Source organism: Pimephales promelas, chromosome 4 (assembly GCF_988280905.1).
Source record: "Pimephales promelas chromosome 4, fPimPro1.hap1.1, whole genome shotgun sequence".
NCBI classification, from domain to species: Eukaryota; Metazoa; Chordata; class Actinopteri; order Cypriniformes; family Leuciscidae; genus Pimephales; species Pimephales promelas.
The window spans coordinates 31339940-31356788 of NC_142772.1; the positions used below are offsets into that span (position 1 = coordinate 31339940).

General features: G+C 36.8%; 1 protein-coding gene across 4 annotated transcripts in view; it reads left to right on the forward strand.

Annotated features, from left to right (window-relative positions):
* dab2ipb (DAB2 interacting protein b) overlaps positions 1 to 16849 on the forward strand; it is a 120054-nt gene that overhangs the window by 43051 nt on the left and 60154 nt on the right. For 3 of the 4 annotated variants that reach the window (XM_089130265.1, XM_089130267.1, XM_089130268.1), the window contains 2 exons: positions 11910 to 12022; positions 15811 to 15929. In XM_089130265.1, the coding sequence (XP_088986391.1) occupies positions 11910 to 12022; positions 15811 to 15929 (232 nt within the window). Of the gene's footprint in view, positions 1 to 2109; positions 2500 to 11909; positions 12023 to 15810; positions 15930 to 16849 lie in introns of those variants that run through there. The other variant, XM_089130266.1, reaches the window with a different exon arrangement.

A 16849-nucleotide genomic window follows, 5' to 3' on the forward strand; every position in this document is an offset into this window, starting at 1 on the left:
CGATAAGTCTACAGGGACACATTGGGGAATATCCGGCCGTAATCCTGATCCTCGGGCTTCACGAGGGCTGAATTGAAGTATTTTAGTGTGATTCTCTGTTTGACTGTTTTATGGCACGGGGCTTGTTGTCACCTGGGGAGTTACAGCAGTCAAACATAAGGGGGTTGGGCAGGGCATCGTTTGAAAGCAGGAAGGTTGAATGGATAACAATAGGCAAATTGAATGGAGAGTTGAAGTTTTGTGTATCCAGCTTCCCTGAGAGACCGGTTACTCACACCGAAGCACCAACAGGTGGTGTGACGTGTGTTTACAGATATTGAGACCCTGATATTGTCTTTCCCTAGAGATTTCGTTCACCCAGAAAATGAAAATGGTGTCATAATTTATTCACCCTAATGTCTTTAACATGTATGCATTTCTTTCTTCTATGGAATACAAAAGAAGGTATTTTGAGGTAATGTTTTTATTTGAGATATTCTTCAAAATACCTTCTTTTGTGTTCCACAGAAGAACATCATACAGGCTTTGAACCACATGAGTGTGTTATGACAATTTTCATTTTTGTTTAAATGTTCCCTTTATTTAAATTATACTTACTGTAATGTCACTCTGTATGTTCTTTCAAGAATGTGTTTTTCACATTTTTATAGTCAAACTCTAATTGTAAATCATTTATAAATGTGTGTGGAGGGCATGTGTTTCTTTGTGTCCATCTGTTCTGCTGTATTCCAGCTGCTTGACCCACACCCTCAGGTCTGGCTTCTCATTGGCTGATGAGAACCTTGTCTGTAGAAGCTAGTCTGGGCCCTTATGAATGATGCACATCTAAACCCTGGACTGGACTTTCTATAAAATTGGAATATAGAGCCTTGATTCAGACTCCATGGTTTTAGTTTGTCAGTCTTGAATTGATCTTTGACACAAACAGTATAATGAAATCTTTCTAAGAGGCATTCCGATTTAGGACTGACTGGCAGTAGTTGTTAGAAGACAAAACACAATAATGAAACTTCATTATCATTAAACTTCAATATCATCTTTACAGGGTTCAAACGTGCAGCCTTTGGCCGAAGCTTTTGTCTCACTGACACGTTTGGTTTCGCTTTGCATCTGGACTGGTTTTTCAAAATTCCTCTGTCATGGGATTGAACTGGATTGATCTCTGTAGTTGCGATATAAGCATGACTTATGAGGCACAGTTGTGTGTTTAGAACATTCTGGGTTCTTCTTAGCCAGCAAATGTTCTCCATATGTTTAAGAGTGGCCTTTGATGCAGAATTTAGACTCCACCATTTTTGTCTGTTGAATTAAGTATGGTTCAAATGGCTTTGATAGATCTCTAGTAGTAGATGTTTTACCTGGGGCTGTTTACCGTAGGGCTCTAAAAAGCATGACATTCCTGTATATTTCCCCTGTCTGCTGCCTGTGGCATCACAGCTCAGGATAAATAAGGAGGTTTCAGATTGCATACTTTTGTGCCATTAAGATGAATAGAAAGTGTATCATATTCAATTTTAAACTTGTCATAGTAATGTGACTCTTGTCATCTTATTGGGAAATAAATTCAAATTTTTAGGGAATAGAAATGGTAAACTCAGTAATCAAAAAAGTGTGAAATAGAGAAAGACAATTGTTTTTAAGCAGAAGTCTGATGAACTTCTCTTTTCATTTGTAAATTTTACATGGATAAACTTATACACATGAAATGAAACCCCACATTTCAGCCAAAAATCAAAAGAATACTAAAGTAATTAATGTATATGTGTAAAAACTGTGTGTGTAAATATGTGTATTTAATTTTATTTTTTTGTTGTTATTATTATTATTATTATTATTACTATTTTACATTGACTTTATGTAACATCTTCTTACTTCAGTTTATTAATTTTTTTTTTCTTCTATGTATTTATTTAATTATGGAGTGAAATATGACTGGTTCTTGACAGGTTTCATAAAATTCCTTAAAGTTCATGCTTATCCAGCCCTGGTTTTCCCACAAACTCTCCGTGCAAACTTTGTCTTCTGGTTCTTCAATGGCATACCTCTGCCTTCCTACTACTTGGAGGCAAAGTGTGTTAGAGAGAGAGAGAGAGAGAGAGAGAGAGAGAGAGAGAGAGAGAGAGCATGCGGCACTGGAGAGCATTTTGAGCTTTACCCCCTCAGTGAGAAGTCAAGCAACAGAGTGAAATAGAGAAAGACATTTTTCCCTTCTTTTTAAGACTTGAGTACTGGAATGGATTTCCTCTGAAAGTTTGGATGTCACTGCGCAACTGTGGAGTTTACGCACAGTAGGCATCTTTAAAGTTTTGCTGTCTGAGCGTGTGTATGTGAGCCGTGCTTTGAGTCGTGTGTGTAACAGAAGTGTGCTCGGAGCTATGTCAGGTGTCACACGGAAGGGTTCCGGGAGACCAGGATATTACTACAGGCTCTTGGGTCGAACGAGGCTACAGAGACAACGCAGCCGCTCCAGGAGTAGAAGCAGAGCCACAAACAATAGGGGTAAACATCATGTAACTTTACTACTTTGTTTCAGAAATATATTCCCTCTCCTCTTTTAAAAAGAACCTTTCAGTTTTGTTAAGTTAATAAATGGTGCTGTAAATCTTGCACATAACTGTTACACTTAGCTGCAGTTTATGGAGTTTTTGTATAAGATTTCTGTTTACCACAGTAGTAAAACAAGATTTCTGGTGTTGTCACAGTAGTAAAACGTCATAACAGTCCACATTAGAGTGCAACTGCCATAAACAGTTATTACAACTTTCTTTATTGTAGCACGTTCACTTCTTTTGAAAAAAAAAAAAAAAAAACATATATATATATTTGCCTGAAAAAAATTATTCACATTATTTAAATTCTGAAGAGGAACATCTATTGAATAAAAAATGACTCTCTTAAATTCGCACTTCTCTTTAGATCTAAAAAAGCTGGATGCAAAAACTCTTCCTCTTTAACCAGCTCATTTTAGACTTGCTATTAATGTTTCATTTCACAGCCTACTAACTATAGACTTTAAAGGGGACGCATTTCATTTAATATTCAAAATAATTGTTGCACTGAGTCTGTGCATTAGTGGCATGATTTTTTTCAGAGTCATTGAGTCATTCACTTTGGTTGGAACAATTTTTTAATGCAATGTCTAATTTGACAAATTTATTTATTCATAACATAATTCTGTAATGTGAAGTATAGTATTAATTATATGTTCATAGAAATGTTGTATAAAAGTAAAATCAACATCATGCCTGTGGCCAAATCACAGTTGTTATGACATTCAGTACAAAAGCACAGTAAATATTATGCAATATGTATTTGACAAGTATTTTTTTTAGATTATTTTCTTTAACTTTTCATTCAAAGTATTTTAAGTTTCATGTTACAAAAAGCTTTGTCACTCCATCAGTTTGTTGTCAGTTTTAACACCTAAGTGTCAGCAGGATAAAACCGCACAAGCCGTGAATTTGAGTTAACGAGTCCTCATGCAAAGCAAGTGTCTGTGTGTGGACTTTAAGGTTAAGAGTAGTTCACTTCAGAATTAAAATTTACTGATAATTTATAATTTACCCCCATGTCATCCAAGATGTTCATCTCTTTCTTTCTTCGGTTAAAAAGAAATGAAGGTTTATGAGGAAAACATTCCAGGATTTTTCTCCATATAGTGGATTTTAACAGGGTCCAAATTGCAGTTTCATCCCAAGGCGTCATCTGATGCCTTAAGAAGCATTTTGACCTTGCTTCAATATCTGACGCTTTACCTTTATGGGAGTAAATTATCAGTAAATTTTTATTCTGAAGTGAACTAATCCTTTAAATAACAAGACAGGTGACCAGCCACAAGTATTAAACCTGACACAACAAACACGCTTTTACTCACAATTTTTCAAACTAGTCAAACAGGAACTCAGTAGATCAGTATGGCTCAACAGGGGACTGCTTTCCGTCACACACACACACACACGCACACACACGCACACACACACACACACACACGCACACACACACACACACACACACACACACACACACTCTCTGTTGTGATTGCTGTGAATGGCTCCTTTAAACTCTCATTCAGGTTATGGCTATCTGGGCTCATTATATGGGGTTGTTTGAGATCCCTGAGTCATTCCAACTCAATTCAATCACTGAGAGAATCAATTCATGTCGCAGATGAGGTGCTTTGTGATGGGGCTTTGTAATGGCACAGCTGTTTCGGGGAATTTGCAGCTTCAAGGTGACATCACTCTGATTAAACTGTTGAAATGAAAGGCGGTCCCTCCAGAGTACAACACAGAATCAACAAAATGATAATTTATAAGTTTGTAACTGAATTATCCATAAGTAGTAATTTTTTTATGTATATTATTATTGTTCTTGTATATTATTTTATATAGGCCTGGTATATGTTGTTTTAGATTTGTTTTAGGAGGAAGTTTTCCAGTTGAGAGTGATTGTCATTTTTGCCTGGTTTTTGTAGGTGTGGATGTACTTACAACCTGTCAGGCTGTGTGTTAGAGGTTAATTTCTTGTTTTTTGTTGTTTAATGTACTCTTATTCATGTTAATTAAGGCATAATGTTTCAAATTATATGTGCGCACAAAATATTGATTTGATAATAATAATAATTGTCTCAATGTATTACAAAATATAATAAAACACACAATTACTCATTGTTAGTTCATGGTACCTCGGGTCCTTTGAATAAAATTAACAAATCCAACTTTTAGTTTTTAATAATAATTTAGTAAATGTTCAAATGAACATGGATTAATAAATGCTTTAGAAGTATTTTTCATTATTAGTTCATACAAATATAGTAACAAATGTTACCATATAGTTATTATTAAAACAATACATTAATTTATATTCCCAATATAAGCTGTGTAATAAAAAATAAAACACAATACAAACTTATTATGATTCGTGTGAAGATGCACATCATCATTGGAATCATGCAAATTGAGTTTACTTGGAACAGAATTATGAGCTTAGTTATCTGCGGTGCTGTATGTGTTCTGCTGTCTGATATCTTATCAGTTCATGCCTGACAGAAGATGGCGGCACTTTTGATCTGAATATTCAAATCTGCACCAGTATGAGGTAATGGTACCTCCATGAGCTCACCTGAGCTCAACCCTGTTACATAACCAATTACACTCACACCCCACACAGAGACGATAAACACACTTAACACTGTTTGAACTCGTTCGAGAACATGCATAGGAGAAAATTGTAGCACGATGTAAGACATGCATCCACCACATTCTGCAGCATGTGAGTGTTTTCTTTCTAGCTCTAGCTTCTTACCTCCCCTTTGTCCATTTTAGAAAATACAGCTTTACATCTCCAGCTGCGAAATGGACAACACGTGAAACACTCACACTGTGTGAGGAATAACCTGTTCTGGGAAGTTATAGTACAGCCCCAGCTCTTCCCACAGTTGATGCTTTTTCTGCTATGCTATGGTTATTAATGTCTGATTAGGAAACACATGGGATCATGATTAGTGGGCTTAGCAGGCTACTGACAGTTGTTTGCAGCTGTGGGTTTCACATGTTTGCTCAGAATTATCTCACAGGAACAAAATGTCAGAAGATTATGGTAGAGATTGTCCTGTACTAGTGATGCAGGACCAGTTTCACAGTTTCTTCACTCTATAGCTATGAACCAGTTGAATACTGGGAAGCTGAGTGTCACTTTGTTGGAGTCTTGACACATTGAGTCATGGTACTGGGCCAAAGTGAGTTTGAGTTTGGCTCACAACATGCCTTGAACATCTTTTAATCATCATTTTCCTAACTGCTGTGGCCAATAATCCATTCCAGACCCATTCGTACCTATTAACATTGCTGTCAACTGTGGTCTTGCGGTTATTGTATTCGAATCAAAGCATTAGTTTTGATATTTGTCATCAACCAATCCACTTTGTTTCAATCCTTTACCTTTGTTGTTGTCATTTCTCTGTAGAGCTCAGGCCTAGTAGTTAGAGCATGTGATTGGTGCTAATGTGGGCAATGTGAAATCTGGTGTGCAACACTTCCGGGTCCCATTTCTTTGCCCCTTCATTTCTTATCATCTCCTCACTTAAATTATGTCAAGTCACCACAGAGTTGTGGCCTATAGTTGGTGCTTGTGATTTGAATCTGGCTTATTTTCTGATCCCCATCATTTTCTGTCATCTCTCTTCATTATATTTGTTGTCATGTTTCTTACTAAACTGGTTTAGTAGTCAGTACACAGGCTTTCATACATCATGCTGTGGTCGCTTATAGGCAACTTCAGGCTGGAAAATCAAAAAAGACAAAGGAAGGGAGTAAAAGAAGAGGAAAGAGAAAGTGATGAAGACAGAAAAGACAGGAAATGGAGAGAATAAGGGAGGTGAAAGGACAGTCGAGAGAATAGTGATTAAACAGAAATGGAAACATAAAGCTGTGTCAGAATCATCTGATAGCTGGATGTTGTTCTACAGTCTGACATACAGTTAACTATTTTTCTAGCTTTGTTATTGTTTTTCTATATTTGCTGTTGATATGTGTATTGTGTGTGTGTGTGTGTGATGTCTTGGAATGTCTAAGTTTTCTTCAACACTGTGCACAAAAATACCAACTTCACTTCGCTTTTCCATTCCATACACATATTGCATGTTCGTACAGACACACTCTCACTCTATCTCTCACTCAATCTCTCACACAATGATATCTGACCAAAAAAAAGATGTGTAAAAGCATGTCACTTTTTTTTAAAGTCTATTGTCTGAAGGTTGAATACACTTCATCAAATTCTTTCCCTTTTTTGAAGTGCATGTATTATTTAATAGAGAGGGATTTTAGAGATGTTAATTTGCATTAGTTTTGTTCAACTTCTCTTTTTGTGGTTCTTTTATTAACTAAAGGGTTGAAAGAGTCGTCCTTTTAGCTATTTCCTTTTACCCTCTACATTTGTGGAAGATGTATTTTAATGGATCTGTGGGCCACTATTATAAGGGTTTTAAGTTTGTTGGGATGAATCAGGAACTGTGCGGCACAGTCCAGCACCGAGCAAAGCCACTAAACCAGATTCTGGTCCAGGCGAACTGTCCCTTTTAATAGTGTACTGTAAGTTGTTTTTGGGCAGAAAGCATGTGGTGTGTGGTTTTTTTTAATTGTATTGGCTTCAATCATGAGCAGTCTGATGTACCACAGAACCCTGCAGAGAACAGATCGAATTCATAATGTGCCGTCTCAGCCCATCTCTGACTCCTTTACTCATTATGCACTATTAGCTTACTTTTGACTCATTTAATCATCTGCATTGCACAACAAATGGTCATTACGCAAACAACTAACCGGATGAGATGAAATCAAATACATGTATACGTTATGATGCAGCATTGTCATATGCACATGCTGGACTATTTGAAAAAGCTTCCAGGCCAAACACAGATTTGGAAAATAGGCCACATGACAGACAGTTTTTCTGTCTCTTAGTATAATGTTTTACACTACCATTTTCGGTTTTAAAAGAGCTGAGAGATGGACATCTCTTTTGCATTTTTATGTATTTGTGTGCTCTTTTGCATTGCTATAAAGTCATTGAAGCACAGCGAGCTTTAGGAGTAGATGCAGGAAGTGTTTGAATATTGAAAGGCATCCACAAACACCCTTTGCATATGAAAAGCATATCGTGATAATCACTCTGACATTTTCCTTTAAAGGTCCACACTATATTGTTTTGACAGTGTAAAAAAAATGAATGAATAAGTGAATTTCTTATCAATGTATATCTAAATTCTTGTCTACATCTTTATAGAACTTCAAAACAAAAAAAAAAGAGTTTTTAATATTTTATCAGACAATAACTACGCAAGATTTTGCTTTAATATAATTTTCGGGACAATTAGGGCTGGATTCGGAACAACAGCTTAGATTTCGGGACGTCTGGTCACCCTATGTGTCAGCGACTCACTCTATTCATTCTGGTGAAATCACAAAATATTTACTTACCAACAAGATCACTGTTGCATCCAGTGCTGTTTTTAGCTCTCGCCAACGAGTGAAAATCTATGGAAAAGCCTGAATGAGTGGGACTCTTGTCTGGTTCCTCACATGGTCAGATTATCTTTTCCTTTTCCTAGTCTCTTTTCACCGCATTTTCTTTGCTTTTTTGATCATTGAGTATTACGCCTGAAATGCGTGCAGGTGTCTTAATGCTTCATGTGTTGTTGTTGATGTGCGTGACGCTGTTGCCGTAAAGCATGTTGTGATTCTCGCGAGATTTGTCAGGGCTGCTCCTCTCAAAATTACATTGTTGGTTTTTCCAGCGGTGTCCACATCCCCCCCAGCTTTACTACCAGGATGATTCACTTTACTATGAGTTTGTTTACCTCCAAAATGACTTTGAAGCTGTTATATTAAGATGTAATTCTTGCATAGTATGCCTTTAAAAACTATTCATGTGTGACTGATACGTTGTAAATCGGGAGGTTTTAGGTCAAGGTTTTGGCTGTAAGTCAAAGTCAATGATGCCCTCTGTTAAAATCATAAGATGGCCACTCAAACACTTCTGGTGGCCTCTTTTTTTTAGTCTGATGGCACTTTAGAACGCAATGAGCTATCCAGTCATTTATTTACAGTAGATCAGTGGTGTACACACAATTCAGGAGGATAGTGAGGATCATGTGAAAAGACCTCGGATTTAACCATGTTTTGTCGGGTTTTGTATTTGTTCAGTGCTTGTGTGTGTTAGATCATGAGGCATATCCCGTTAGTTCATTCTCACTCAGGAATGTCCTCTACAGGAAAAACTGGAAACGTTGTGTCCCAGCCCACAGCTCAGGAAGTGTGTTTTCTGACCTGTGTGAGTGCATGTACTGATAGTCTCTGTAAGAGAGTTTTCTAAGACTGACTGGATTCTCAGCAGGTTTGAGATGTGGTTGCTATGGGAACAGCAGAGCCTGATTGTCCTGTATGACCACTGGGAAGGTACCTGTCAATCACAGAGCCTGTGAGGACAACCGGGTCTAATGGAAACACATGTTTAACTCAAGCTCTCCTTGACAAGTATCCCAAAGATGCTCTATTGGGTCGAGATCTGGTGACTGTGGGGGCCATTTTAGTACAGTGAACTCATTGTCATGTTCAAGAAACCAATTTGAAACAATTCGAGCTTTGTGAGATGGTGCATTATCCTGCTGGAAGTGCTAGAAATGGAGTATCAGAAGGGATGGACATGGTAGGAAACAATGCTCAGTTAGGCCGTGGCATTTAAAAGCTCCACCTAGATCTGCTATGGGTAATTCATGTACGCTATATTGTACAGCAGCAGCATGTCTTACTTGCTCACAGCAGCGTGTCGTGTATGTATTGGCAATGCCAAGTCACGTACTGTACTTGCTCTGCAGCCACAGCAATAACCTACAGCAGCAGCAGCAGCAGCAATAAAATACCTATTACCATGCCAAACACTCCCAGAGTTGTCATGACAGAAATACATTTTCTCTTATAAGACCTGTGTCTTTGCCATTTTTTAGTTCTGCCTCAGCTTACAAGTGGTTGACACTTGTGGAACAATCTTCTCCTCAGGGAAAGAGTAGTAAACACATTAATCTAGAACCAAACACAGGGTAGCCACAAGGACTGATTTGGATGTCAGTTGAAGCACACACTCGCTCTCGCTCTCTCACAGCTGCGTTCCTTCACATCTTATATCTTTAACAAGCAGACACTCACGCACTGAGGGAAAGTGAAAGACATCTCTCCCAGATCAAACTACTGTTGAATTCTCATTACACATCACCATTGGGCTTGATGGAAACTGGTTGCCTTGATTGAAGTTTAATAATCTGCTGTTGAAAGGGTTTTTAGGAGGATAATGTGAGACCTTTTGTCTTCTACTTGCTTCTTTTTCTTTCATGTTAGTGTATAGCATTTTTTAAATCTGTTTTGAAAGTGATCATCATCTGAGAGAAGATGTGTCTAGTTTATGTAGAGGGTAACCAGATGTCCTACTGTAGTTTTCCTGGGTAACATCACACTGTTTGTCTGTGTGTTCAATAACATAATGTTTGGTTATGACGTGTGTTATTCAGCATTGAACTACCACTGTAAACACATGTATGATGCGAAAATTAAACCATCGCTCGAAATACTATACCAGAGTGAACATGGCTGACCGAGTTCTGCTACCTCCATAACTTGATTCTCCATGAGTGAAACCAAGGGGAACACAATTACAACTATCACTTGCCGGCCTTCGTTTATCACTGACGATCGGTAATATTTGATAAATTAAACTTTTACCAAAACATGTCAGGGGTAAGGCCACAACATCACCTCCATTTAAAATCTTTGACAAACACTCGTTCTGGCTTCAGTTTGCAAATGCCGGGAATATATTCTCCAGAACAGAGCAAATTGCATCCTGTATCTCCATATCCGCTGTCATTTTCAATTTCCCTAACCTAAAATACAATCTTAAACTCGGTGCTTATAGCGTCTACATCGCCGCTCTCAGGCCCTGTTCGTTGATTGGCCGGCTGTTTTCAGGCCGGAGGAAAACTGAGAGACATGTCGATGTCTCAGACTGAGTACAGAAGCAAACTGAAATAGAGCGGAATACAAAGTCTGAAGTAGTCAGACTGTCAATAGCCTGACTTACCATAAAGTGAAATAATCAAATTTTAACGATTCATTACCCGCTGTACTAGAAATGCCCTTGGTTTTCATTTTAAAATCTTGGTCAACTTTATGTGTAGTTTACATGTCAAGCATTGACAGTTCTGCAGTGTGACATGCATTTTTGGGTAATACATGAAGGTTTTAGGCCTCATATTACTTCTCAAAGACTACATGGAATGGTTGTATTATGATTGTACAAAATATTATATATTACAATATGTACAAAAATAAATTTATTTTTGTACATATTGTAATATATAATATTTTGTACAATCATATATTTTAAAAATACGCAAAGAAAATTGTCACACCACTGGAATATTAACTGTAAATGACCTTCATAAAAGTGAAAATTGATTAAAATGTTTTTATTATTATTATTATTATTATTATTAATAAAATATTTAAAACAAATAGGGACTAATCATTGGACTTTAACTTATAGATTTGAACCTGCAGTATACTAAAAAAAAAAAATGTTATTTCCCAGTCCACACACCATACTAGATGGTTGAAATTTGGGAAATTGGGTGAAACGATGCTTACAGAATTTATACTCCTCTCTCTCTCTCTGTGTGTGTGTGTGTGTGTGTGTGTGGAAAAATGAGTTCTGACTGAAGACTGAGTTCAGACTGTGTCGTGTGTGGGGGATCAGTGTGTGGCAGTGAGATCAGAGCGTAGCACTTAACATAATCTGTTTCTAGATCTATGTGTACCTATCTTGACAATGATTAAATAAAGCAGTCAGTCAGGCTTCATTTTCACCATGTGAACACCAGCATTCCCCTGAAGGGCAGTAAGGAACAGTGAGAAGATTTAAGAGCGTTGTATACTGATAGCACAAGGAGGTAGAGTTTTGATGACTTTATGAACGGGCTAGGATTTCAGAAGACTTTTACATTATGCCATTGTCATGTGTTCTGTGGTATAATCTACAGTACCTATCGATCACACTGTGAGAGTCTTGCAGTCTACATGCACACTTGGATAACATGCTGGGATTTGTGCATGAGTTGTGCATGTGGGTTTATTCTTGGCTGTTAAAAATGTATGTACATTATAGTCTAGATATTTTGATTATTTTTTTTGATTTGCTTGTAATAATTAAATGTTATTGAAAGGTTAGAAGTTATTTTTTGTAAGTTCCTTTAATGGCCTTTCCCTTGGTAAGATTTTATTGAAGGGATTTTGTCATAACAAGGTATAAACTTTTCTGTATAGCACAAAAAAACCTCTCCCTGTCCCTCTGTCTCTCAGACTCTCCACCCGAGAGAACAGGGCGGAGACGCAGCATGCCAGGCTCCGCCCCTGACAAAGCCCCACCCACAATGGAGCCCACTGCCACTGCTGCTACACCCTTCAGAGTTACAGTGAGTATATGTGTTTGTCATATGTAAGTGTGATTAAATGCAGTCTGGTCTCCAGATGTGCACTACATACTGTGCTCAGATGTATTTTTCCTTTATTGCTACTGCTCTTCTGATCTTTTTTAGTATTAAAACTTTAGCCATTCTAATAAATGTTAGGTTTAAAGCCTTTTTGTCAAATGCTAATTTCCTACTTCAGGATATAAACTTTATTTTTTTTATTTACTAAACATGTAAACCTGTTTTTTAATTTTTTTATTAGAAAGCAAAAATCCAGTGCACTTTCAACCAAAGTCATATTCAGCCAAATTTAGGTAACCAAACTATTAAGATGTGATTGACTATCAAGATCTGGACCAAGCTGAATATATTCATCCTAGTATTAAGTTGAGGTCTAGATCAAGGCTATATTATACATTGATATTACACAGAATTACAGACACAATACAGTTCCATTTAAAGGGGATGTTTTATTAATGGGCATCAGAATTGAGAATTTAATAGCATTTGAATGCTTAATGCTTACTGTAACTGTTATGAAACTAATGATATTGAAAAAAACATAATGATTGAAAGGCAGTCTGTTAGCAATCGGTTTAAATTGAGGGTCACATTATGTGCTGGTTGCGGGAAGTGAAGCATTAGCAATCAACAGCAGGTGGTATTCAGTAGTTTTCACCCTCTGTATGAAATCGAGTCCTGCAAAGCGCCCACACGGGCTTATGTGTTTGCTGCTTTATCATTGACTGAAAGCAGATGTAATTACATTTTAAATGAAATCTCTGAGCTGACTCAAGGGCCACTTGACCTCTGAGCTTCTGCAGATTCAGACCCAATTATTCGTCTTAGCTTAGTGTGTAGTTTGCACATATGTTCTGCGAAGTTAAAACATCTCCATCATAATTCGTCCTGATTTTGTACATGTACAATAATGTTTAGGTCGGTCTACACTAGGTAATTGTAAAAGTAGTTGCAACCCCCTGCACCCTCCACTGGTAGGCTTTGGTACTGTACCCTTTGAAATCAAGAGCTTGTGAGATTTTTCTCCCCTCTTCCTCTCTATGACGTGTTTTTATCTCTGTCTTTCCTTCCTTTCATCCTCTAATCTGAGCTTGTATTCACTATGCATGTCTAACATCAATAGGTCAAGTTTTGACCATGATACATTGACCTTGAATTAAAAATACTGATGTATACAGGACAGTCCATCTTAAGATAGTAAGATAATAAGTAAATAAGTTAATAATAAAAAAAAAACATCTGTTCATTGTTTGTTCATTATTAGTTCATGTTAACTAATAAACCTTATTGTAAAGTGTTACCAAAATGGCTTTAGTAAAATGTATTCCAAGTCGGGTTTTCCTTTGATTTTTCTCCTGGCAGGTATTTGACGTAGGCTTTGCTTAAGTTCTTTTGCTTGCACCTAACCCAGAAAAGGTGAAATGTGTTTTGTAATTTGTTTAGCCAAATCATCCTTGTGGTTGAACATACACTTAAGGATGATGATGGGATCCTGCAAAAATGTGTGCCCAAGGGACTCATGAAATGATGATTCTGCCTTGGATATCGACTGTCAACATCCATGTCCTGTTTGACAGACCTGCTCGATAGTTGCTTATTAACACGGCTTGACATTACACGGCATGACTGAATTGTTTAATAGGGCTGCAAAGAACAACTGTTTTGATAACGGATTCAATTATTTGTTCATTTATTCAGATTTTCCACAACTGTGCACTGCTATGCATTGTCTTCTTAAAAAAAAAAATATACCAAGAAAAATAACTATAACTATATTGGCATACACCTAAAAGACAAGTATTGCAGTCATGTGGCGCTTAAAATGCTCAAACTAAATTGTCTTGATTCTGATTGGTTGTCAATGTTTTTGTTATTCATCAGCTGGGAAAAAAAATCATTCTGAAAGTGATCACAACAATATTGTTATAGCTATAGTGTGGACTTTCATATTCTCATAGGATTAGAATGATTATTAGAAATGTATAGTTATAATTATCATCTTTGGGGTGAACAGCTCTTTTACAATGTAAGAGCACCAGAAGAGTTTTTTAGTATAAATACTGGTATGTGGTTGAACATACACATTTTTTCCTGCACATTTCTGTCATCATGTGACATTCTCCTGTAAAGTGATTTTTCATTTAAAATATTATTGCTTGTGTTGCATATAGCATATCTAATTGTAGTTCATTTAAAACCTTAATTTGATGTTTAACAAAGAATGTTGTTTTGATACACATGATTGTGTTTCATTGCTGTTGAACTCTTTTTGATTGACATACTCAATGAAGCTTTTAAAAAAAGTTTAATGGCAACCGCAACTATCACGACACAGTTACATTAAAAAAAAAAAACAGATATCCTTTCTTATTTCACATAAATGTATTGTTTAACTTTCAGTTCTTCTAATTATCCTGAAAAAAAATATACAGATATTTAGCTGTTTACAACATTGATAATAATAAGAAATGCTTCTTGAGCACCAAATGAGCATATTAGAATGATTTCTGAAGGATCATGTGATAGAAGACAGAAAATTCAGCATTGGCATCACAGGAGTAAATTTACATTTTAAAATATTTTAAAATAGAAAACAATTATTTTTATTGTAATAGCATTTCAATATTTTTTACTGTATTTTTGATTAATTAAATGTAGCCTTGGTGAGCATAAGAGACTTTTTAAATCATGTCTGGCAACTCTCCAGTAAAGATCATTGTTAGGTGTTTTTCTAGAGACCTACTGAATGGTGCATATTATCTTAGTCGTGTAGAGCTGATATTAAAGAACTGAAAACCAATTATGTTATGAAATATCAAACTGAATATCAGTTCACCCTTGACTGCATTCAAAGGGCATTGCTCGCTGAGACAACATGGCAACATGAAATTGTAAACTTATGAATTGTTTGCAGCCCTACAATTTACCCACTTTCACCTTTCAAAGCTAACATACAACATTTCCAGATCTGCTGCAGTATTTCCACATGTCATATAATGTTTGAACTGGGGAGCTTGTTTATTATTCAGGTGTCTTCTTGTAATTGTTTCTCTGTCCTCTTCTGGTTTGATTTGCTTTCTTTTGGTGCTATCAAACTGTAGGCTGCAATACTTTGACTGATTGCTCTGTGATTAAGAGATGTCTGTGTGTAATAATTTGCATATATTGTGAATAGTAATCAGGAGGGTGCCTTTAATTATGTAGAATATGCAGATGTGTTAATTGGTAGGGGGAACGGCCTGCTTTCTGTTTGTTTACTAACACTTTCTTGTCAGAAACTTCAGATTTTTTACTGTCTCACCTCTCTTTTCTTCTTGAAACTCTTTCTGCACCTTTTTTATTCTCTCTCTCTCACCCTCTCGCCTTTCTCACTCTCTTCTTCTCACATTCTCGGCTTTTCTTTCTACTATAGCAGCCTCACAGTGAGGATGACGATCGTACTTTGTCCTTGACTCTCATTCTTGGTCTTTCTCGCTCTCATTCTTTCTTTGTCACTCTTTCTCACTTAATGCCTCTCTTTCCTTTCCATGCCCTTGATGCCAATATGCTGTCTCCATGGTAACTGGTGCCTAAAGGAAAGTAGGAAAGTGTGTCTTGCTGCAAAAAAAAAAGTGACAGGTGCTTTCACAGAAAAATGGTGTATAATGTGGGAGAATTAACGAGTGACTGAATGCATGAAATGGTGGTGAAAGATCAATTTGAAAGTTTTTTTTTTCTGCCTGTAATTCATTATAATGTCTCTCTCTTATTCTCTGTCATTTCCTCATTAGGGATTTTTGAGTCGCAGGTTAAAGGGCTCAATAAAGCGGACTAAGAGTCAGCCTAAACTGGACAGGAACAGCAGTTTTAGACACATCCTGCCAGGCTTCAGACCAGTGGACAACGACAGGTAAATGACATCAATTTTCTTTCTCATACCAATCTTTTTTTAAAGCGGAAGTGTGTGTGTGTGATTTGTTTGTCACTAGAATCACCAAACCAAACTTGCTCATTCATACAGACATTTACTCTAAGTTTATAGAGGATCTGTGTTTTTGGACAGTGGTTAGCAACCTTTTTTGACTCCAAGGCCTCCAATAGTCCTAAACAATATTCGAGGGCTCCCGTAGGCTGAGATGGTTCTGCTCTGATGACAAAGCTGGTGATTTATTTATTTATTTATTTTTTATTTACAGAAACTAGATATTTTAAATAGATAATTTAAATGAAATAATGAATTTTCAAAAATAAATAGATGAAAATAAATTCCATAATATCAGTTTTAAGAGCTGTATATATTTGAGGATGAAAGTCCTAGTTTTGAGACATGCATTTTTTCACTGTTTTAGATTACTTATAAATTGTTTTGTTTTATCTTATTTTAATCATTGTAAACCATTTTGTGGCTGTGAAGTGCGTGACTTGGAAGTGTGGTGAGGCCCTCTAGTGGGTTCTGGTCCCCTGGGTGAAATCTATTGTTTAGAACTATAGCTAAATTAAAAATTGTGGTGATGGACCATCACATGGGGTGGTGATGGCGCAGTGGATAAGACACATACTTTGGTTTGAAAGACCCAAAGGTATGTTGAGAGACCCAACATCTAGCAGCAAGTTCGAATCCACTGTGAGACACCAATGTGTCCCTGAGCAAGACACTTAACCCCTAGTTGCTCCAGAGGTGTGCGACCTCTGACATATATTGCAATTGTAAGTCGCTTTGGATAAAAGCGTCAGCTAAATGAATAAAGGTAAAAAATAAAATTGTAAAACAAAGGCACACATCAGCTTTAAGCAGTAGAGCCCCAGTTTTTTATCTCTTAGTCTCTGTTT